This window comes from Eleutherodactylus coqui, chromosome 5 (assembly GCF_035609145.1).
Source record: "Eleutherodactylus coqui strain aEleCoq1 chromosome 5, aEleCoq1.hap1, whole genome shotgun sequence".
NCBI classification, from domain to species: Eukaryota; Metazoa; Chordata; class Amphibia; order Anura; family Eleutherodactylidae; genus Eleutherodactylus; species Eleutherodactylus coqui.
Window position 1 is genome coordinate 213699730 of NC_089841.1, and position 25175 is coordinate 213724904.

The 25175-nt window shown below is 41.3% G+C and overlaps 1 protein-coding gene across 1 annotated transcript in view; it reads right to left on the reverse strand.

The window, feature by feature from the left end:
• Positions 1-406: 406 nt before the first annotated feature.
• GDA (guanine deaminase) overlaps positions 407-25175 on the reverse strand; it is a 51652-nt gene continuing 26883 nt past the window's right edge. Inside the window, exons 3-14 of the mRNA XM_066604172.1 lie at positions 24009-24180; positions 20010-20097; positions 17506-17611; positions 15485-15512; positions 13699-13806; positions 12021-12128; positions 9287-9384; positions 7396-7463; positions 7032-7268; positions 6267-6385; positions 2823-2850; positions 407-2150 (exon numbers count right to left, since the gene is read on the reverse strand). Coding sequence (XP_066460269.1) covers positions 2080-2150; positions 2823-2850; positions 6267-6385; positions 7032-7268; positions 7396-7463; positions 9287-9384; positions 12021-12128; positions 13699-13806; positions 15485-15512; positions 17506-17611; positions 20010-20097; positions 24009-24180 — 1231 coding nt within the window. The 3' untranslated portion in view covers positions 407-2079. The remainder of the gene's footprint in view (positions 2151-2822; positions 2851-6266; positions 6386-7031; positions 7269-7395; positions 7464-9286; positions 9385-12020; positions 12129-13698; positions 13807-15484; positions 15513-17505; positions 17612-20009; positions 20098-24008; positions 24181-25175) is intronic.

The following is a 25175-nucleotide window of genomic DNA, read 5'->3' on the forward strand; positions in this document are numbered from 1 at the left end:
TACTTCTCCCCCTACGACGATCATCTGGGTGGAGAAACTTAACGTGTTAATGAGGTATGAGGAGGAAGGAGTAGTAGGCAATGGGACAGAGCATGACAGGATATATGATATCTGGAGACCGTGGATATACATGAGGGAATCTGATCCCTTTAAGAGATGGCTGGAGACAGGATGCTGAGCCCCTGCTCAGGAGAGACTGTTTCAAAGAAGCCCTCATCAGGAGATTGCAGAAATGATGGTTGTTTTATGGTCTCCTTGATTCGGGACCACAGAAGTGAGTGGGGCCCATTCCCTTCACCCCCCCCCCTTCTTCCCCTATCGCCCCCCCCCCCCCCTCTCCATCTAACCCTTCACCTCACCCATTGCTCCCCCAATAGACACATTCCAGGAGTCTTGGATGTGAGTTTTCTTAATTATATTTTATTTTACATGGTAATCTGTCAGTTACAATCAGCTATGAAAATAAGTTGTAGTAATGTTAAACTTCCGTGCATCAGCTGAGGACCAAGTCCTTATTTTTTCTTTTCTTCTGGATTATCATATTTGTTTTGCTTGTATAAATGTTTAATAAAAAATGATTGACCCATAAAAATGTAACAGCATACTGTACAAAACTGTTGGGCTACTTTCTATATTTTATGAAAAGGTAGGCTAGAAACCATGTAATGGAACACTTACTTACAGCCTCATGTCGTGAGAGCAGTGCAAAGTAGTAAGAAGCACGGTTCACTTTTCGATTCTTGGTCATGGTCATCGATAGTTGGGGAACATGACCAAACCTGTCCATTAGCAGCGTCCAATGAATAACATGGCACACAGCTCAGGAAACTTGCAGATGTGCAATGCTGTGTGCAACATATGATATTGAAAAGGATGTGGAATTAAATCATCATCTTCATTAACACAAAGAAATTGATTCAGTCCAAGATTTCACTTTCCTTAGATCCAAGATCGACTGCAGTGGCGAATCGAGGCCTGAAATCTAACAGACGAAATCAGCCTTGGTCGTAGTGCAATGCAAGGAATGGCGAAGATATGGAAGAGCAAAGTTATCAGCATCACAACAAAGATCCCAATAATCAATGAACTTATTTGCCTAATAAGTACATATACATGCGAAAGCTGGATACTCAAGAAAGTATACATGGTGGGATTAATGGCAAAGAATAATCAAAGAGAAAGCAGGGACAAATTTCAACATCAAGATGGTCAATGGTAAGCATCAGACAGGAGGCTGCACTGCATGGAACTGACTGCTATATACACAGAAAGGGGAAAGGGACTTGTTATTTGTATAGCGCCAACTTATTCCGCAGCACTTTCAGGTCATTTATAGATTTGGGTACTCATTTTACCGACCTCAGAAGGATGGAAGCCTGAGTCAACCTGGAGCCAGCAGGGATTGAACTCACATGCTTCAGGTCATAAGCAAGAGCTTAACACTTAGCGCCACACGAGGCCCAACAGAAGACAGAGTGTGACAGACAGTTGAGAGGTGCAGGGAAGGAAAAAACGTGCTTGTGCCAGACTGGCCCTTTAATGATAAAGTAGAAGTAAACTTTTCACTGAAAAAATAATATATTTCTATTTTTTCTTAAAATAGCAAAATATTAAAATAGTACTAAGAATTTGTGAGCCAAAATAAATACTAGAACTCCGATTGGTATGTAGGTACCGTGTTTCCCCGAAAATAAGACAGTGTCTTATATTAATTTTTGTTCAAAAAGGTTTAACTTTTTTACATGTATAGCTGCCTGGACACTATTTAAATTAACTTTTTTAATTAACTGTTAGCAGGGCTTAATTTTAGAGTAGGGCTTATATTTCAGGCATCCCCTCAAAAAGCCTGAAAAATCATTTTGCATCCTCAAAAATTCTGGAAAATCATGCTATGTCTTATTTTCAGGGTATATCTTATTTTCAGGGAAACAGGGTAGTTCCTTTAAAGAATATTTAAGAAATGACATCAATTATTTTACAATGCCAAGTGAATATTGTAATACAATGGTTAACCTGGTGGTGGCGCTCATATTAAAAGTAAATCTCATAGGAAATTTAAGAAAAATATACTAGGCTACTTTAGGTATTGCTAGAGAATGGAACTGTGCATCTTCCAGCCACATAAACTGCTTTGATGTTCCTGTCGTCACCTACAGTAAATTAGAGTAGACAATTGATGAGCAAGTGCAATAGTCAAAACATATCAATCATAGGAATTAAACACGACCCAACATTTTATGCTAAATTTTTTAATACATCATTCTGCAGGTGTAGCTAGAGTAATTTAGTTAATTGAGTTGCCTATCTTTAAACTATTGATGACTGATCCTCAGTTAGCCATTGAGTCCAATTGAAACCTACAATACCAACTCTGGCCACTGCAGTGTGTATGGAGCTCTAACACTCCACCATATGCTTTTTTCATATTTCCTTTTTATTCATTTTTTTAGTAAGTTTTTTTGTGCTCACTTTTTAGTGTAGCTTTCTGTAACTTATCAGTTTACTTCGTAGTTTGCAGAAAAGCACTGCTAGGTGCATAAGGCATGCAAATAACTTGTATTGGTTGGACTGCTGACTTTGAAGTATGACTGAGGCTGCTGAAACGCACTGTCCTGTCCTCAACTGTGAAATGTCCGCTGGCTACACTGTTCCAATGTATATATGGCTAGGTCATGTGATGCAGGCGTCCAATGAAACTGCTGCCCATATGCAAGATAGAGGACACACTTGATGACCCCATCAAAGCGTCCTGGCTGTTGATTGAGTTTTGCTGACTGAAAAGCCACATTAAGTAATTAAACAGAAATTCCGTGTATACGTACCGAGGATGAGGAACTTCTGCAGCATTTCCTAATAAAAATAAAATTGCACAGTTTTTATGTACATAAAATATATGGTGGCTTTCTAAATGCCTTCCTGACGTTGTGCTATATTAGGCCGTTTTCACACTGCCGAGAAAATCGTGTGAGATTTGTTTGTTGTGAGACGCACGAATGTGAACCCCATTCTTTTAAATGAGGTGATACACCTGAGTGAGCATGCGGCAGCTCCGCACCATGTGCTAGGTGCACGCGAGTGCCATGCAATGTCTCCCCAATGAAAACAACACTCCGCTATCGCTAATTCCACGAACTAATGTCAGGCAGTTGTGATATAAACCAGAGAAAGAAGTATTATGGAAGATGTCCATCACATCTGACTGGTGAGTGCTGTAGGGGCGAGTAGACAATAAGGGAGGTACCGTATATTGCTTGCAGCTGTTCTTCTCTGCTGTCCCTCTGATCCAAAATGGCCAACACAATCTTCTTCTACATAATCCCCACAGTACGTTAGTGTTAGACTTCTAATGCGCTATACCTGCTCTCTGATTGGTCAGAGTAGCTAACATGATCAGCACTGGCCAATCAGAGAGTAGTGCACCCTGTGCATTATTTAATTAGGAAATTGTTGCAACCATGTTGCACGCCTAAAAATGGGGCCCAGAATTGGCAGATCGGAGGGGCCGTACAACTGACGTACAACTGCAGGAAACACACCTCCTTCACCCTCTTTTAGCAGGATGGAAATTTTTCCCCAGTAATGTAGGGTTGTTTCGACTATTGGCAAAGTTTTTCCGCTTTTTTTGTAGATTTGAGCTGAAATGTTTCTAAAAGGTCAAATTAGTGGCAAAAGTCTGTTCAGCTACTGACATCTGCAATAAACAACATAAATAGAGATGTGGCTTCTTATGTGTCTGGAAGGTTATGTTCACATCAGCCGTTTTTTTTTATTCATCATTAATGGACCTGTCTTTTTTTTTTTTCTTTTTTTTCTATTTCAAAACCAAAAAATGGCGGTCTGATGCAAATCGAAGCAAACGGATCGATCACAAAAATGAATAGTTTCCACTTAGAAATCTGTTCTGAGGAGTTTGTAACAGATCCAATTTTTCTTTGTAATGTTGCTTTATTCTACAACGGCTCATACACACTTCTAGTAAACAGATACCAATGGAACAGCTTGTTTGTGTCCATCCTCCATTGATAGCAATTAGAGATGAGCGAACGTACTCGTTACGAGTACTTACGCACCCGAGTACCGCCATTTTCGAGTACTGCAGTACTCGGGCGTAAAGATTCGGGGGGCGCCGTGGCGGCACGGGGGGTAGCAGTGGGGAGTGGGGGGGAGAGGGAGAGAGAGAGGGCTCCCCCCTGTTCCCCGCTGCTCCCCCCCGCACCGCCGCGCCTCTCCCCGCCCCCCGGCGCCCCCCGAATCTTTACGCCCGAGTACTGAAGTACTCGAAAATGGCGGTACTCGGGTGCGTAAGTACTCGTTACGAGTACATTCGCTCATCTCTAATAGCAATGTTAAAAAGAAAAAAGAAAATAAAAAACTCTTCCATCCAGCTTCCTTTATTTTGCATTGAAAAAAAGGTACGCGGGTCAATTGTTTAATTTTTTTTTCTGTGAAAAAAAAAACGGAAGCCAAGCAGAAAGAGGCGAACTAAAGCAAACTTTGAAGAAAAAAGGCCCATTAATATCAACTTGGATTTTACAAGATGTGGGGTATTTTTTTCCATTTTTTATTTATTTTTTGCTCCAGGATGGAACAGAAAAGCAGAAAACCGAATAGATGTGAACCTAGCTTTCACCGCGGCAGAGAACTTTATTTATATTTAATGTTTTCACTGTAGAAATTGCTGTAAAACTTAACTTTTAATAATATGTACGCCAAAATAGCAAAGCTAAAAAGGACAAACACACGTGGAAGTAACTCCTCTAATCCATCCCTCTAGGGTCACAGATACACGGCAGAATTAGTGGTCTAGATATTCAACCAACATCCCATCCAAATGTGTGTTTTAATAGCCAAACTAGAAAGGACTGGTCCACAGAAATACGTAGAGCATAAAGATGGAGGTTCTGAAATGAAGAACTCCACCCACTTAAGCAGACCAGGGGCTAGACAGTGTCAGAGTCATGTGCTGACTAATAATAAATCATTGTAGTCACTATATCCACTAGATAGATAGATTATGCAGACTGAATTCAAAGAGTAACTAGTCTCAGGGTTTTGCTGGACATGATATTCCTTAACCCTTTCCAATCCAATTTGTATCCTGGTTTTCCTAGGGTACTTACTCTTTTTCTGCCATTATAAAATGGCGCTATCTGCTGGCTAAAGCCAGTACTGCATGAAGTGACAAGTTGGATAGGTTCCAACAGCAGAGAGGCTGGCAATATACAGTAAGAGAACCCTGATGGATGTCTTCCAACATCGGAGCTGTACAGCCTTAAATCATAATGTCTTTAGATGTCAGACAGTGGATTGGAAAGCGTTAAATCAGTGCTCACTGGCTCAATGTGTTTCTATCATATTAGCGGCTCATAAGGAGCCTTAGTGAACCAAATTCTGTAATCTCTGCAATAAAAGCCAGTCTACCATGAATGTCAACTTGAGAAACTAACACCTGATCGGTTCAAATACTCAAAGAATAGAGATGAAGGCTAGAGATATTCTTTGTCCTGCTATCTTAATATGGTGGTCGTCAGGGGAAGTGGAGAATGATGTCTCCCATGAAAAGGAATACGATAATCAAAAATCCCCCAAACACCATCCCATTATTGCATGTGATTAGAGATGAGTGAACCTACTCGGCCACGCCCCTTTTTCGCCCGAGTGCCGCGATTTTCAAGTACTTCCGTACTCGGGTGAAAAGATTTGGGGGGTGCCGTGGGTGAGTGGGGGGGTTGCAGCGGGGAGTGGGGGGGAGAGGGAGAGAGAGAGGGCTCCCCCCTGTTCCCTGCTGCTACCCCCCGCTCCGCCACGCCTCCCCCCGCCCCCTAGCGCCCCCTGAATCTTTTCACCCGAGTACGGAAGTACTCGAAAATCGCGGTGCTTGATCGAGTAATTACTCGAAACGAGTATATTTGCTTATCTCTACATGTGATGGTTATTGATTGGGTCCGGAACTAGATGGTGATTCAAATTTTCCTAATGGAGGATTTCAATTGTATCAATTTGGAAACCTAAAGTAAAGGCCCCAAACCCCTGTCAGTGTCCAGACCACAACCCCGATATATAAGTCCAAAACACCCTCTAGCACCCTAGCACTATTCTGAAGAATGCCTTCCAAGTAGTTAGTGAAATAGAGTTTGTGGTGAGGTTCACCAAAAAAATAAAACAGGAATGAAAAGTAGAGCCTCCAGTCTTGATGGTAGACTGGAGGTATGTGCAACCTAGAATCATATGTACAATAAAATATACAAATACTTGAATGCTGATACCTCTTTAGGGATATGAGAAAATACTTCGAAGGGGCTGTCTTTAGCATCAGGGTTGATTAGCAGTGCATCAAATTCCTTGCCAACCTCAAAGTTCCCAATTATGTGGTCAATGCTCAAAGCTGGAAAGAAATTAAGAAGATAATAAGAATCTAATCCAGAATCATTTAAAACACAGCGATATATGGCTCTGAATAAATACATAAAGAAGAGAAAGTTGAGGGAACATTAACAGGGTTGAGTATGATATCGGCCTGAGAAACTCAGACCAATATTGCACTTGTAAAACACTGACTGCGAGTGCGTTGCAATTTGGGAGATCATCACATCGCTGAACATGCAATTTTTCACATGATGTATTGATCGAATGATATTTCTATAGGGGATATTTAAGAATGTGGGGACGTTGGAAAATTGATGACTGTTCTATAAATCCGTCACTCAGCAACCTCTTAGTCCACTGAATACTAAATATTTACTACCTTGTTTCCCTGAAAATAAGACATTGCAAGATTTTCCAGAAATTTTGAGGATGGAAAATGATTTTTCAGGCTTTTTGAGGATGCTTGAAATATAAGCCCTACTCCAAAATTAAGCCCTGCTAACAGTTAATTAAAAAAGTCAATTTAAATAGTGTCCAGGCAGCTATACATGTAAAAAAAGTTAAACCTTTTTGAACAAAAATTAATATAAGACGCTGTCTTATTTTCGGGGAAACACGTTAGATGAAAAAAACCACCTGCGTATTCTTTAAAATGGTGGCCTTACCTTCACTTCCTCCAAGAGTTGCCAGCCGGAATGCCTCCTTGTAACTTAAAACATTATTCTTTTCCATTTTGTCATTTTGAGCATCTCTATTTATTCCCTTTGGTGTCATGCTTCCCTTCACTTCATTTTCTGTTTTATTATTGTCCCATTTGGATCTTTCCATGAAAAGTATTTTGGAAGTTTCTATTGCTTTACGTATAGCATCAAGTAAGGATACGGAATATCCGCCAGCAACATCTAATGGAGATGTTACATTTATAGTTTTAGATCTTCTTACAATAATGTTTTCATGAATGTATTACTAAAAATAGAGATCAATGTCAATAGTATGTGCTTTAGAAACTTCATAAAATTCATCTCTTACCAGTCCCAAACCCCACTTTAACTCTATGATTTAGAGCATTTCGAACATCAAGGTGGCCACTGCACAATCTGCAAGTAGTAGAAAAGATATATGAATTAAATTCTATGCTTTCCTAGCCAATGTTGGTAGAGCAATATTTTGAGTCTCAAACCAGAGCTCTTTCTATACAACATGGAACAAACCCGAGGCCAACAAATATTATTTTAAGACATTACTACTTTCTAAGTAAGTAATATTTTAGACTCAGGGTGACTTCACACAAGTGTGTGCGTGTGCATACATAGGTGCGCACCCCTGTAAGTGCAAAGACACATGTGTGAAGGTCCGTGCATTGCCTTCAGTGGAGCCGCGGCTGCTGCAAGCGGCTCCATTGAAGGCAATGGACTGCTGGCACCCCGTAATTGTTTTTCAGGGAAGGGCTTTAAATATAAGCTCTTTCCTGAAAAATCATCCCTTTTAGTGTTAAGAATATATGTGTATATATATATATATATATATATATATATATATACATATATATATACACACACTTACTTATCCCCCACGGGGTTGAAGAACACATCTGCCGCATGCAGCAAATGTTTTCTTCATCACTGCGGGGAATAAAGAATTCCCTGCTGCACCTATCACAGATGTGACAGATGCGGCAAAAGAATTCTTCATACCCGCGGGGAATAAAGAATTCCCTACTGCAGCTGTCACAGATGATTCAGCTGCCGGCATCCTGTAATTGTTTTTCAGGGAAGGGCTTTAAATATAAGCCCTTCCCTAAAAAACAAGGCAAACTAGTGTAAAAAATTTAAAAAAAACATACTCCCCTTTTTTCAGCTGTTGGGGCTCAGCCGCGTCCTGTCTGCGCTGTCTCCGGCTCTGCACTGAAGATCTTTCAGCAGGCGGGGGAATTCCCCACCTGCTGAAAGAGTTGCTTCTGATTGGCTAAGGCGCTCAGGCAATCACAGGCTGCTCTGGCCTGTCATCCATTGAAGGCAATGGACCTTCACACACGCGTGTTTTTACATGTGCAGGGGTGCGCACCTATGTACGCACATGCACACACTCGTGTGAAGCCACCCTAAGTCATAATCTTTAGACACTTTATTATTGTACATGCTAAATTTATGCCTTGCTGTCAAACATTGCTTGAAAACTTTCATGGAAGGGTATGCAGCTTTCAGGCCTCTTTCACACGGGCTACAAAATAATCGCTACAAAACGATTGATGTGAAGCCTATGGTTTCCAATGGGTTCTTTCACTTAAGAGATATTTTGTAGCCTGAAAGAACCCATTGGAAACCATTAGCTTCACATACATGCGCTTTGTAGTGAGATTTAGTACCCGTTTGAAAGAGGCCTTAAAGTTTGCAAATTGTTTATAAACAAAATAAAATTAGGACTTTTGACCTCATAATTATGTCAGGTACGAGTATGATTTAATATTTCATAGTCGTGAGTTACTATTTCATAATTCTTTTCCTCTCAGAATTTTTAAAAAATAATTTGGAAAGAAATTGTGACTTTCATGCTGAATATTATTACTTTCTGTTCTCACAATTATGAATTTTGAGTAAATATCTCTTCTGTTAACGCAGGGTTCCTCCTTAGAATCGGCAGCCATGGAAGAATTAAAGATTTCTGTCATTTCCCATGACGTCTGGAGGCAAAAATTTATAAACAGACCTTTACAGCAATCAATATGTTAATGATGGTATGACAAGCTGTGGACTGCAAGGAAATGTTTTTATTGCAGCTTGCCTACCTTGTTTAAAGATCACCCCTAATTCACTCATAACTGAGCCGAACACTTTTGAACTTGAGGTACACAATAAATGCTCATCATGAATTCTAAAAGTCATATATTGTTTGAAATTTCCATAATCTGACATGAACTTACGAAATATTTGAATTAGGGCAATGTGATATTGCAGCACCCCTCTCTCTAAATACATGGAGCTCCTCATTAGTCAGGTAGCAGCCGTGAGCCATAACTGTCTGACATAGCAAACAAAAAAGGAAAAGAGAATATATCAATAATATACATATCAGTTAGTTATGACCACACTATATTTATGGACAAATGTATACACTAAGGCATTGTTCACACTTGTGTTGTTGTTGTGGCATTCCATTTACGTTTTCATGTTAACCAGAAAACAAAAAGTCAGACTGGGATGTGTCCATCACATGATGAAAACTGTGATTGTTCTCAGTGAGAGAAACCAAGTAATCTTGTAGATATGATACCTTTTAATGGCTAACAAAAATACATGATGTTACAGCAAGCTTTTGGATCTTCTATTGATCCTTCCTCAGGCTAAAATGGAACTGGTTAGGATGGGGCACATATATAATATACAAATGCAGAGAGGACACCCCTCTTGATTGAAATACAAATGTTCACACACAGAAATTTGAGCCTGTTTTGCACTCAAAACTTAAAACACAAGACAAGCTGAGCTGAGACATAAATACTTAATCAGTCCACTGAGCTCAGGAATGTGACAGTTTTATGATGTATGTTATCTGTCCTTCAACCTGCATATGGAAGGAGATGCAGCACCACCTATTGGATGGCAACATTCTTACAAGTGAAGTGCGGAATTTATATGAAGTTTAAATAAAAAAAAAATGATTGGGAAGAGGACATCCCTCTTGACCTCCTTCAGACATTTCATATTTTCCACTTATGCAAGAATCCAGGGCTGAGGTTCATTCCATTCTTGAGGGTATCAAACATGACCATAAATTTGTACTCCGAAATTTTCTGTGACGCTGCGACTTGAAATTGCCCTTCAGTATGATAACTCTCATCTGCTCCATCTGCATGATGGAAACTAATCGCCCTCAACAGACCTAGTTGACTATGATGGGGTCCATTGAGCTTACATCATGCTGCTCACCATTTTCAAGGATAAAATAGTGCAGATTTTTTTTTTGTACTATTTCATTTTATGCTGGATCTGCACTGGATCCTCCAATTGGAGTCTCCTGCGTAGATGTTAAAGCCATTCCCAGTCCTGGACAAAGAAAGATGGTCAAACCACTTTTCTGACTAATAATACATACTAATACACAGTGTGCATCAGGTAGTCGGAGAAACCGTTTGGCCATTCTTGTTTGTCCGGGACCAAAGAGTCACTTTACACAGAGTATCACATCTCCTGGAGTGTTCCTTTAATAGAGCCTATTTCAGGATCATACTATGATTACACCAAAGAGATAGAATCATTGAACTGACATTACTTTTCTCATTGATGCCAAACAAGCATTCAGCCTTGAGTGTACAAGAACCTACAGTGGTGTACTTTTCGCTCCATACAACGGAAATGATCTTTAACTCTGTTGCACAGAAGATACAACACTATGTTGGGTAAAATGCACCGAAAAAGGTTTAAATGCATCATTAAACGTTAGCTAATGATTTAGCACTGTTGGCCGGCTTCACACGGGGTGTATTTGCGCACATAAAAATGTGCAATACGCAGAGAATGGAACGCATTAATTTCAATGAATTCGTTCATATGCACTTTTTTTTTTCCAGTTGCCCAAAAAAGCTCAGCATGCTCTATTTTCCTGCACATTTGCACGCCCAAAGTCCCCAGAGAAATCAATGGGGATGCACAAATATGTGCAAAATACGCTAGGACATGCGTGAAACACTGCGTAATTGCACACTAAAAAGAACACATCTGCAACTCATTAGACTAATTAGCCATTTCAATTGGTGCTCCCCTGTTTTTCATTCGCATATGAACATGCCTTGCAGGTGCAAAAAGTACAGTAAAATACGCCATGTCTGAGCACAAAAATACATTGTTCAGTCTGCAAATAAATTGCTCTCAGGCATGTGCAAATACGCATACACCCGTGTGAAGGGGGCCTTCAGCTTCCGTCACACACAACCTTTTTTTTGTAGTCAACGACACTATTCTGTCCCCCAAAACAAACTGACCGGATCAGAAACCAAGTCACATGAAAACCAAACCTTCCATCTCTGGTCTCCGTTTAGCAAGTCCCGTGGATTTCCTTTCCACAAGCATCGGGTTGATTTAGGTGTACGGTGTGCAGAACACTTGACCATTTTTTAATTTTTTTTTTTTTTTTAAATTAAACTCTATATTTCCATCCAAGATTCAGTCTGAATGCAGTTTTCGGCAAGTTCTGATGGAACCCTGGGTGGAAAGGCTTGACACACACTATAACACAATGTGAAGCCAAATTTAGATGAGTCTAGTTGTATTCTATGAGTAATGCTTCACTCGGAAATTAAATTGGCAGTTAGCAAGTGACCATAGTTTTACTTGCTCGTTATCTCTAGATAACAACTCGGCAACAATCAGATATTGTATTGCCATTTGGATAAAAGGGAGGTTAAGGGACCTTTCACACAGGATAGAATTATGCTGCAGCACGCAGCGAAATCTGGAACTACGGAATTCCATGCTTCCTACGGAATATTCAGCACTAAAATTTGAATCCTGCTGACGATTCCGCATCAAAAGCCGCAGTTAGCAGTGCAGATTTTGGTGCAGAATTCAGGTAAGGCATATTGTGCCTGTTGCTGAATATTTGGTCCCATGAGAAACTCCAAGCAATTAACCAGCAAAGAAGACAAAATGTAAACTCACCTTGTTTGTCAGAAGCTTATTTCTATCATATACTTCAGTATAATTTTTGTAATCAGGAAACAGTCTTAGAACCTCTTTAATTTCTGCAGGGGACTCACTGATGTGACTCTAAGAGAAGAGTTCAAAATTTACTGTAATTTGTGGAAGCATGCTAAATGTGAAAAATTAGGGACCCTGTCATTCACTATAAGCACCATAAACAAAGTTATGGTGCTTATTAGAGATGAGCGAACGTACTCGGCCACGCCCCTTTTTCGCCCGAGTACCGCGATTTTCGAGTACTTCCGTACTCGGGCGAAAAGATTCGGGGGGGCGCCGTGGGTGAGTGGGGGGTTGCAGCGGGGAGTGGGGGGGGGGAGAGGGAAAGAGAGAGGGCTCCCCCCTGTTCCCCGCTGCTATCCCCCGCGCCACCACGCCTCCCCCCGCCCCCCGGCGCCCCCCGAATCTTTTCACCCGAGTACTGAAGTACTCGAAAATAGCGGTGCTCGATCAAGTAATTACTCGAAACGAGTAGGTTCGCTCATCTCTAGTGCTTATAGTTTAGGTGATATGGAGTCCAGGAAGCTGTGTTTCATACTTGGACAGTCCCCTAGCATGACTTTTCAGGAGGCTGTGACTTCCTCTTCCCCTCATTGTAAGTGAAAGTTGTCCTGCTGGACATTCAGGGGAAGGGGGAAACACAGAATGGGGCTCAGTTACCTTGTGGGACCACAAAGAAGGGACACCAATGCTTTGTACGGACATAAAGAGGGGACAACAGTACTTTGTAGAGACACAGAGAGGGGATATCAGTGCTTTTGAGGGGCCACAGAGGAGACACTAGTACTATGGGGGAGTTACTGAAAAGTTCATTGGGGGCAGTGGCAGGATGGTAAGAGTGTGCAGAGATGAGTTGCAGCTAGAGGAAATCTTTATGTCATCTAGGCCCAGATAAAGAAAACCAGACAAGACGCCATCTGTAATCAGTGGAGGTAACTGCACTGTAATCACTATCATGATGCATTGCTGGTATCTGACTTATATGGTGACTGAATTATTTAGGTTAGTAGAGTTGAGCTGATGTATCTAAACCTGCTGTGTTATAGATATGCTGCCGCTAATATAATTCTTTTTTGAGGGTAAGGAGGGCAATTCTGCGTTTTGCTATGGGGCCTTGTGAATTCTATGCATGCCTGCCCCTGATTTTGTGGGAATAGGTGAACATTTTCTAAACATAGAAAATGCACAAAAGGATTTTAAAAGAATCCCAACTCTTCTGTCTTTAGTTTCCTCTGTTCCTTTGATCCTATTTTGTCTTATATCACAATTAAAACTAAAAATATATTTCAAGACATATTCTGTACGTCTCCCTGGAGATCAGCCATGTGCCCCTCCTCCTTCTCATTGTCCTGTGTCAGGCTGTAATACACCATGCTGAAGCCGCAGTCTCTGTCCTTTGCCCAGTCTGCAGTAAGGGTGGCTTTATCTGGGACAACTTCCTGCCGCCCACCTCTATTCACTGTGAACAGGCAGACATTCAAAGGTGAACGACTGCCTGTTCATACTAAGCAAGAACCAACCCGGCCACTAGTCACTTTGTTTTAGTGAGCGGAGGGAAAGAGGAGGATTTTCTAAACTAGACAACCTCTTTTATTACATACATTACACTCACTATGTCATGTGGTTCACATACTTATACCTGTATATGTAGATTCTGCTCCTCAGCAAATTTGCCAAGCTCATTCAGCAACCTTTCACTGCAGGATATTGCAAACCGAGGAGTTATAATGGCTTTTACTCTGTCATACTAAGAAAGTAATAAAGGTTACATTATTAAAATGATCACCTAACATAAGTCAATTAAAAGATACAATGTATTACTAACAACCACAAGAACATCGCAATTAGTCTATAATTCCTCTATAGTCTAAGTTGCTTTTTCTGTGTAATTTGCTTATAAACTAGACACAAAGAGCAGAACTTGAGCACTTGATACAGTGAGATGTAAAAAAAAATGTTACAAAATACCTTAAAGAGCAACTACATATTAAGCTCCATATTAAGAGTCTATTAATGCATGTCTACTTTTAGATTTTATTTATTTGCAAACCTAATTGGTCCTGTGCCCCAAGATCTGTCTCCAGCGCTGGTGCTATTACTGTATCCAGCCTTTGGTGCTCCACATCGCTATGTATGGAGTCCACGACACTCTGTATGGAGAAGCTGTTCTGTGCTACAACACTTCACTCATTTACAGTGCCCCACGCCACCAGACCTGATACACTGTCAGGGTTTCATTGCATCAGGTGTAAAGTAGTGAATGTCCCAATCTGATGCACTAAGACCCTGATAGTGCATCAGGTCCGGCGGTGGGGAATGGGCAATGTGAAGGGGAGAAGCTGTCTGCAGCATAGCTTCTCCATACACAGCACTGAGAACTGAGCACAGAAGGCAGGACATAGTAATAACACCAGTGTTGCTCTTTTACATAAAACTGGAACTTGTAAAATAAATGTCATATGAAATTGGAGGTTTGACTTGAGATGATCAAAAGATAAGTAGCAAGTGAAACTATTATCTATGAACATTTCATTCTTGATCTGTATGGAGGGAGGTCACGGTATGTCACACATTGGAAGTTTGTTACTTTTCTTTAATAATGGATGTATTCTACCAATGGGGAGGACAAATGGACAGTAGCAATGCGCTAATGGGCATCAAGACATCCCCACTGCTTCATCCATTGACAGAATGAGCATTGTGTTCTGCTAATGGTCTTGGAGAAATCGGCCGTGGGAAATTTGACTTCTCTACAGTTGTAGCCCTCGGTACACAAATTGCATCAGATCTAAAAACTTATTTACCTACTTTTTTTCCGCAAATTAAAACTTAGCACTGAAAAACCCCATACACACCTATTCTTTCCCCTCTGCTTTTTCACAGTGCCACTGTCAAGTTATATCTCCATCGGGCTTCCCTCCCACCCCTGCCGCTTTTTATTCCCCCAAACCTTTTCTCCTCTCCACACAGATCTGTAGGAGGGCAAGGAAGAGAGACTAGAGACCAAGTCCTTGCCGCCTACTATTTCCGACCTGCACCTCTCTCAGTTTGTATCTCACCTATGCTCCCCTCCTGCCACTTTCTGTTGCAAATCCCTCCCCACCAGTAATGAGAGAGAGGGGTGGAGGCCCAGACTGCTTGGATATATGACATCCAGAAATCCCTGATGAAGGCCCTATCTACAGAACAAAAAGCGGGCCAAGATTTCATATAGATAATGAATAACATGGCAAACTGAAAAAGCACCAACAATTAATAAAAATATGTTTAAGAAGAAAACTTGATTTACATAATTGGTCAATAGTTGACAATACATTCTCTTTAACAGCTGAATTTATGAAACAGAATCACAGTACATAAGGGAATGGCCAATAACGCCAAAGTGTAAAGAATGGGATTTAATATACTTGCGATTGTATACTCACTTTTTTCTTTTTGAGAACGTCTACAAACCTGTGAAAATATAGCGTGAAATATAGACTTGCACTTTCCTTTCTGTCATGAAAATGTATATAAAACGATTTCAGCTGATTCCATTAAAGCAATTATTAAAGTCCTCACTTGTTTTAAGGAAACTTATCTCCAGGTTGATGCTATCTGCACCTCATGTACATGAAGTCTGGACAGGCACCCAAATTACAGGGATTTTTGTCTTATTCTGAGGTGCTTCAGAAAACATTTACTTTAAAAGTCGGTGGGAACGGTAGAAGAGTCCCAGAGGCGGGGCGACACTTGCTTCTCCCCATCTGGATTGACAGGTTTCTCCCTATCTACAAACAGAGAGAGGTCTAGCAAGGAGAAGCTGGCGAGGCCACATAACTGACTCTTCTCCCCATTTTGGCAGTTTTCTCGATCGCGTTTTTTTTTTTTGTTTGTTTGTTTTAGACTGCCACAATGTTTCAAAATAAAACCTACATCCCTGTAATGGGGGTGCCTGTCTGGACATCATGCTGCCTGTGATGCACATAACATGAGCCTAGTGACAGATGTCCCTTTAAGGCTAATCATATTTGGTGAAAGTTTTTCATATTTTGACCTCAATCTATAAGCAGAAATGTGGTTTAAAATATTTTGAGACATCTATCTAAGTTTTGGAAACGTCATGGTCGACAACTGACATCATAGCCCCTTAGACACCTGCTGAAAATGGGGAAACCGATTGCATATTTTTCTTGACCACCACTAACACCCACTCTATACAATGACGCCCAACATCTGCTGAACATGGATGGCGGATGTTGGGAAGAGGATATTGAACATATCACACACTTGTCCAGAAGGAATAAATGCCCATTGGACAGAACATTTGTACCACATAGGAAACCATAATCAATTCTGATCATTATTTAAGGTCACATTATGAGTTATTGTTAGTTTCCATCAAAAGTAAATTGTCTGTAAAATGTATAGCTTTCATATGTTTTTGATTATTTGATGGTGAGAGCCTAAAATACTTTTAATTCATTGGCTTTCGTAAAGAGATTAGAGGCTTTGTCACAGTGTGACTTGGCTGGTAGTCTGGATTTTGCATCTGCTCATCCGTTTTATCTATGTTTGGTCTTGATCCAGTCAGTCAATCACCATTCTATCTGGGAAACAGTTGCTCTTGAGGATGAAGAAGAGAAGAAGCATTGCAGCGTGCCAGCCACAATCAGGAATCCATTTTCTGTCACTCAGAGGTTCCATGTGTTGGGAATACCTAAGGGCTTTCTCTTCCCTGCTGCATTATCTTCTGTAGTGCGTGTTCTGATTGCTTGTCAAGGAGGTAGTTCCCCTAGTTGGCCAATCTTCAAGTATTTGATGGTGTATAATCTGACCACGCCCTGTCATGGGTGCTGGTTATTCTACTGAAGTCTGCTGTGTGCATGCTTGTCTTCCAGAGCCCTGGCTGTTTGGTTCCTGTTCTGTTTGTTAGGCCAGGAGCTCTGTTTGAATCCCATTGTTTGTCATATTGTTGTGCATGCATGCTGTACAGAAGTTCTGTCGGTCTGATTTTTAGTTTGTCTATCTGTCTATGTCTGAGTTTGGTCTGGTTTGAGTCCCTCGTTACCACCCGTCTGAATGGTTTTCTGATGCCAAGTTTATGTTCTATTTGTTCCAGCAGTCTGTTAGTGGGCGGATGCCTAGTTCTTGCGTGTATGCCCACCTACCTATCTGTTGGTGGGTGGACACCCAAGTCTCATATGGTTTGTTCCCCTGCATCTGTTGGTAGGTGGATGTTTGGGTCTTGTCCTTTCTATTCTATTGTCTTGCGTTCGTATTGTTCTCGTGGTCTTTTGTCATGTACCTGCCTTATGTATATTTACCATCTAGGGAGAGACCAGCTCATTGAGTTCATGATATGAGGCTGTCTTTATCAGGATGATTGCTCAGATAATTATCGAACCATGTAAGACTCATGTAAAGCATGTGGTCTTGTTGTAAACAGTTGCAGAATAGACAATACCTTTTAGTTTCCCTAATAGATTCTTCAGTAGTTTCACTATATTTTTGATATGTATCATTGCGGTCCATACAGACTTTTCCAATAAACGCTCTTTGACCGTACTGACCTATGAGAAAATAGAGAAAACAATATATCAGCTGTTTTCAGACAGCCCTTTGTAGCCCTAGTGAAGCATGCTTGGCTAACAGAAGGACCCCCAATTCTTGCCCAACTCTTGGCACTGAAAATTATGCATGGCATAAAGATGGAGCTCTGTGTGATGAAATAGCCCAATGAAACATCAAGGATTGCATGACTCACCCCACTGGGTCTCAAGGATCAACAAAGCTCCCATTGGACCACCACTGGTCAGAATGTCGTATATTCCACTGCTAACCAATCACAGAATGTGGAATGTACTCCTGACCACCTTGGTTTAAATGCTAAATATTCCAACTATAACAATGATCACCAAGTAGTAGCTAATGATTATGCTACTAACCATTCAATGGTTAGTAAATTGCCAGTTGTTCTTGGTTCAGCTGAACAAGCAATCCCAATAAGTAAAGACCAGTGGAGATCAAGCTGCATAGGACTAAGATTGTGACACAAATGTCCGCACGGACTCATTCTGTCCCATATGAAAGGTCCCTAAGGCACTCCAAGAAAGGAAAGTCACCTTTTGGAGAACATAATTATGTCCGCAGCAGAAAATATGTTGTGGATTTTGGTCCAGACATGCACTAGAATCTGCATCAAAATCTGCATATATTAGAGACAGATTTTGCTACAATTTGTAACGTGGATTGATTTTTGTGTAGATTTCTAACAAGACACACCATGCATTCACATGATGCAGAATTAACACCTTAACAACCAGAGTGTTTCTGTCGCAAAGGAGCAGAAGCTTTTTAGTGGCGTTATGCATGTGGTGGTTTTATGGCCCCTTTTTTTTTTCTTGGGCTGTCAATTTATTTTTGCTGTGTTTTTCTTTTCCCCTGACATACAAAACTGCTTTTAAATACCTTGTAATTTATTTATTTTCAATTTTTTTGCTTTATTAGTGCTTATTAGGGCTTGGTCAGACGAGCGTGCTAAGCAACGTGTAAACCACACTGCTGTCATCCTGAAAAAGATCATGTGACCGGGCTGTCTCTAGCTCCGTGGAGCAGTCCGGTCACACATCCGTGGTGCAGGCTGCGTGCTTCCAAGGCTTCCATAGGAGACTATGGTAAGCACCCTGGACAGCGCGCACCACGGAGCTGACAGGCGAATCGGCACTTGCTGTCTGTTCTTTTTTAGAAGCACAGAATCTGCACTTCTAAAAAGCGTCTGTGTGAGCACTTCCATAGCAACCTATTGGTTTCTATAGCAGCGTGGTTTACATGCTGCTGTAGCAGCGTGTAAACTATGCTCGTCTGACTGAGCCCCTAGGTGTGAAAAAAGTAAATCACTTTTCATCTTTATTTTGAGTACTCATTTATTTGTATCCAGACATTCTTATCTGTGTTAATAGTTTTGCATATTGAACCAGAATTTAAAAAAAATCATTATATAAATGTTGACTACTACAGCGTCCAGTATGGTTCAATGTAGGCCCATTGCTCTGTTTTCAATTAAGTTTTTGTTAAGATTAAAAAAAAAAAAAAAAAAATACCAAAGGGTTAAACATAATAACATTATAACATAGGTATGTGTACAATACTATTACTGACAAATTATGCAGGCCCCTCATTCTTTTATGGGACACCTCACTTAGGCCACTCTCACACTGGGGCTTTTTACCACAATGTTTTGAAAACTGCGCTAATTGCTAAAACTGCATAGAACGCTCCCATTGATTTTAATGGGGCTTTGCAGACCTGCATTTTTAATGCCGCGATCTTCGAGCGCTGTCTGCTCTATTTTCATGTGCTTCTGCGTTTTTACTGCACCCCACCATAATGATGGGGTGTGTTAAAATGCTGTCAAACGCAGTAACGCTAAGAGAGAGAGAGCTCCCCCCTGTTCCCCCTCGCTACCCCCCGCTCCGCCCCGCCACTCCCGGCGCCCCCCGAATCTTTTCGCCCGAGTAGGCAGTTACTCGAAAAAAGCGATGCTCGATAGAGTAATTGTCCTAAATGAGCAGGTTCGCTCATCTCTAGTCCCTAACAATGACTACCATAGCTTATAGGCACAATCACTGGCGAAACTATAAGGGATGCATGAGATGCAGTTGCACCCAGGCCCAGGAGTTTTAGGGGGCCCATAATGCCTCTCTTCTCCATACTATGAATAAAGCATTATAGTTGGGGGCCCTGTTATAGGTTTTGCATTGGGGCCCAGGAGCTTAAAGTTACGCCTCTGGGTTAAGGGGGTTAAAAGAAATTGGGGGGCCCCAAGATAAACTTCTGTACCCGGGCTCATGAGCCTTTAGCTACACCCCTGGGCACAATATGTAAACCTGGTAACAATTCTTTATTCAATATAAAGTTATCAAATGGGGTATAAGATCCCAATAATGGGGGAAGTACTGTTGTTCTTACTTGCAGCATCAGCCAATACAATGGAAGCGTCAGTATGTATTGTAGCAAAGTAACAAGCTGTGGTTGTGCCATTCCTCAATGTTCTTTTCTGAAAAAAATATACATATTAATGTGTGAATAGAGATGAGCGAGCGTACTCGCTAAGGCAAACTACTCAAGCGAGTATTGCCATTTTCGAGTACATGCCCGCTCGTCTCAAAAGATTCGGGTGCCGGCGCAGGTGAGCGGTGAGTTGCAGGAGTGAGCATGGCAGAGCGGGGAAGGGGGAGAGAGAGAGATCTCCTCCCCATTCCTCCCCCTCTCCCCTGCCGCCCCCCGCGCCCCGCCAGCCCCTGGATCTTTTGAGACGATCGGGCATGTACTCAAAAATGGCAATACTTGCTCGAGTAGTTTGCCTTAGCGAGTACGCTCGCTCATCTCTATGTGTGAACTTTTTCCAGGATCTATATTAAAGTGTCCAATATACATTTATTTATAGACCACTGCAGATATTACACATTACTGCATTTTGTAATCTACTTAATTAGGGGTTTTCCATCCGGCTTCCAATGCAGCTCTTGTGCTGAAGAAATGAATGCATTTAACAAATCTGTGAATCTATAAAAACAATCTGTGCATCAAAGAAACAGAGCAGAGAACTTATTATATTGTAATAGTAAACTATTCTAGATAAACGGGGCATTCCAGTATAATAAAGTAATTATAGTCAAACTTCAGTAGAACCTTAGTCGTGACGCCAGAAACTATGTCATGTGACTGTGGAGACCAGTGACCGGTATGGTAGCCTACAAACATAAACTTGTGGGAGACTACCAGAGCATTCACATGGAATCACTGAACTGCTGGAAGATTTAACCCCTTTAGTGACATGCCCGGAAAATCTCCGGGGCTTGCTGCACTAACCATGCAGTTAAAGGGGTTGTCCCGAGGCAGCAAGTGGGTCTATACACTTCTGTATGGCCATAATAATGCACTTTGTAATGTACATTGTGCATTAATTATGAGCCATACAGAAGTTATAAAAAGTTTTTTACTTACCTGCTCCGTTGTTAGCGTCCTCGTTCCCATGGAGCCGACTAATTTTCGCCCTCCGATGGCCAAATTAGCCGCGCTTGCGCAGTCCGGGTCTTCTGTAGTCTTCTATGGAGCCGCTCGTGCCAGAGAGCGGCTCCGTGTAGCTCCGCCCCGTCACGTGCCGATTCCAGCCAATCAGGAGGCTGGAATCGGCAGTGGACCGCACAGAAGAGCTGCGGTCCACGAAGCAAGAGGTTCCCGGCGGCCATCTTCACAGGTAAGTATAGAAGTCACCGGAGCGCGGGGATCAAGGTAAGCGCTCCGGTAAGCTGTCTGTACGTCCCTGCATCGGGGTTGTCTCGCGCCGAACGGGGGGGGGGTTGAAAAAAAAAAAAACCCGTTTCGGCGCGGGACAACCCCTTTAAACCCTAAAAAATTTCCGCGGACAGCTCTAGTGCTGAAATGTGTAGAGCACTGAGCTGTCATCTGAAATCTTCCGGGGTTTTTACTGCATACGTGGTGCAGCAAGCCCCAGAGATTTCCCTGCCATAATATGGTAATAATAAACCTGCCACTGAAGGGGTTAAGAGGTGAGTACTATTTTTTTTGTTTTGTTTTTAATTTCATTGCATTTGCCTTCAATTTTTTCATCTTTTTGGAAAATTTTATAAGGTCACATCATGTTATAGTCCTCTATCAAGCATACATGTTTTAATTTTTTTTAAAAGTATAAAAAATTGCTCAATGTACCCATAAATTAATATTGGTCAAACGTAGTTGAAAAGTAAATGCAGTACTCTTTGCTACATTTGACCTCCCTTACGATTGTATGCTGCTTTGTGGGGTGGAAAAGCAAATATGCTTTTACATTAGCCAATAGGAAACTTATGGAAACATGGCAACATAATATGTTAGGCTTGAAAAAGATATACATCCAGATGAGCCTATTCGGCCTCGGTCAGATGAGCGCTTTTTTCACCCTGCTAGCAGCGCACAGAACACACTTCTAATAGGAACCAATAAGTTCCTATTGAAGCGCTCACATGGGAGAATGTTAGGCACGCGAAACGGCACGCACCTAGCAAAAATAGAACATGCTGCAGGTCATATGTAGCGTCATGGTGCGCACCAAAGGTAGGACCTGTCCTATCTTTGGTGCGAGCTGCACAGGAGTTTCCATTGACTCCTATAGGAGCCGGAGTCTATGAAAACTCCTGCACAGGAAAAGGAAATTCCCCACTGCTTATAGCAGGACATATAAGACATGCTGCCCAGAAGCATATTTTAAATGTCCAGCTGTAAACTCCTGTTAGTCCCTGTGGGGATGAGGAGACTACCAGAGGGTTCTATTAATCCCCGTGGGGACTAACAGGAATTTACAACGGGAGATTTAAAATATGCTTCTGGGTAGCATGTCTCATATGTCCTGCTGTAAGCAGCGGGGTAATCCCTGTTACATACCATGTAGCTATGCCACCTTTCTTCGTGCTATGGGAATATCCCTCAGATATATCCCATAGCAGGTAGAGACAGAGCAGGCTATGAGTTAATCCCCCATAGCAGAGATAGAGGGCGTGGTTTGGGGGGATTAACCCATAGCAGAGAGGGACAGAGCAAACTATAGGTTAATCCCCCATAGCAGAGAGAGAGAGAGTGGAGCTATGGGGGATTAACCCATAGCAGGAAAAGACAGAGCAAGCTATGGATTAATCCCCTGTAGCTTGGCTCTCTCCCTCCCTGCTATGGGGAAACCCCAAAGCCCTCCAGGGATTCTTCTCTCTTTCCTCCTGGAGCAGCTGCCCGTTCACACGATTTTAACACACGCAAGCAGCGATTTTTATAGCGCGGCTATTTGTGCGCAAAAAACTCTCATCTGCCCAAGGCCTTATCCTGCAATGCTGATTCAGAGGAAGGCAAAAAACCTTATGAGGTAGAAGCTAATTTTTCTCATTTTAGGAGAAAATTCCTTCCTAACTCCAAATCTGGCAATCGGAATAATCCCCGCATCACCAACCTTTCTGAAGTAATTAGTGACTATAACATGTAATATTGTAACCCTCAAGAAAGACGTACAGGCCACTTTTGAACTCAATTAGCAGGGACAAAGTTATATGTTTTCATACACTTAACATGAACTCTAACATACAACTTTATTAAATCATATAACTTTGGTTATGTAAAACCAGACACAAAAGTGTGGAAACATATATGCTAAAAAAACATACATGAAAGCTTAAAATGACATACATTTGTAGATGTTTTTGTTTATGTACGTCAAACATACATGCTAATCATACATTAAAAAGTGATGTAAACGGCCCCTAAGATCCAGTGTGAAGTATTGTGTAATAATTGCTTAACAAGGATAACAGCAAATTACAATTGATTACCTGATTAATGTCACTAAGGTTTACATTGTATTACAGTCCAGATTAAGAAAACCCTGATCCTTTAATGGGCGAGAGTCGATTATAGAACTAAAGCCATACTATGCTCATTATATAAAAGTTATAGGGTAATTTAGTTAGGCTATCGTTTTATATGCCGGTCTTAAAGTGCCCTTGAGTGACATTTCTTAAGCACCTATCTCTGGCCAGTCAGTGCACCAGAAAGTGAAATCTGCACCAGCTATGGGATTGCATAAATTTGCCCTATGATGTACACCAATTTCTGGTGTAAATTACAGTAAATCTTTCGTAGGAGGCCAGGCTCCTTTTTCTAGGCCAGCCCACATTTGATCAAAAGTAGTAAGCCAAGATCTGCAACTTTTTTCTACCAGAAAACTATCGTCAGCAGCTAGATACATTTCCCGCTACATATCTGTTCTGTATGTCCTATGGTAAATAATATTACCGCCTACTAATTAAATCTGAAGAAAGCTTTGAATTATTCAGTTTCCAAGAATAACTGCATACTGTACTTGTAGACTGTTTTCCGATACTGAAGCCAATAAGAATGAAAAATACATTATTTATGCAGACCTACCACAACTGCGCTGTACATGTTCCTAGCAATGTCTACATCCGAGAATGTATCTTCTATTGGGAATGTAGTATGTTCCAACCACTCCAAGAGAGGCCTTTCCATTCCTGTCCCGATGAAGGAATACTGGGGTGCATGGATATGGGTATCAATCATTCCAGGCATAAAGAATTCACTAAAATTATAAAGCATAACATATCAGACACGGACTCCATCCTTAGAAGTATGTAAAACTGGCCAAAAACTGAGGCCGTACACCTATAATTAAAGGGAATAGAGTGACTTTCATTCATAAAGGAATTGATAATTTTGCAGAAGTATCTGGGTTTTGACTAGTTCAATAAAATTGTTCTAAAGTAGACATTAGCCAGGAGAATTTTGGTAAGGTTTTTCTAATGTGATATGGCAGAGAATGGAGGGGGGGGGGGGGGACATTATCTCCTTCATACGTCATCCTAGTTATGAAGCAATATTGTGGCATATGTACGCATAAATAAGCAATTAGCTAAACTTAGTGGAAGCTGTGTTATGGCCATATTAGGAACTGTGGATATGGAGGAGGGCTTCAACCAATAAAAAGAATAACTTTATTGATTAAAACGCATACATCTAACAGGTAAACGCTGAACGCGTTTCGGCCAGACAGCGGCCTTTATCAACAGCTGAGAAATGTAGTTAACACATAACTTTTATAGCAAGATACAAATCTATGCCCCTGATTAAAAGAAACAGAGTACCTGTGTTAGTCAGCCCAGGGGAGTGAATGAGTCGCTGAGTGGGTGCGTTCAGAGTATAATACTAACACCTGTTAAGTCATGAGAGCTGGGGGTGAATTCAGAGGGTTAATATAAAACAACAGGTAGGAAGGAAAGCCAGGCATAGGAAAAAATAAAGATAACAGTAATCATGTATATAAGGATGTAAAAAAAACAATAGAGATTGTTCAGATAGTTCAGAACTACAGAGCCGGGGACAGCTGCAGAAGCCACGGCTGAGCCCCGGCAGGTGAGTATGTGTACTTTTTATTTTTCACACTAATAAAAGCCAATGAAAAGCCATTGATGGCTGCTGGGGCTCAGCGGTGACTTCTGCCGCTGTCCCTGGCTCTGTAGATCTCAGCTGTCAGCATGTGGGGATTTAAAATCCCCGCCTGCTGGTAGCTCTGATTGT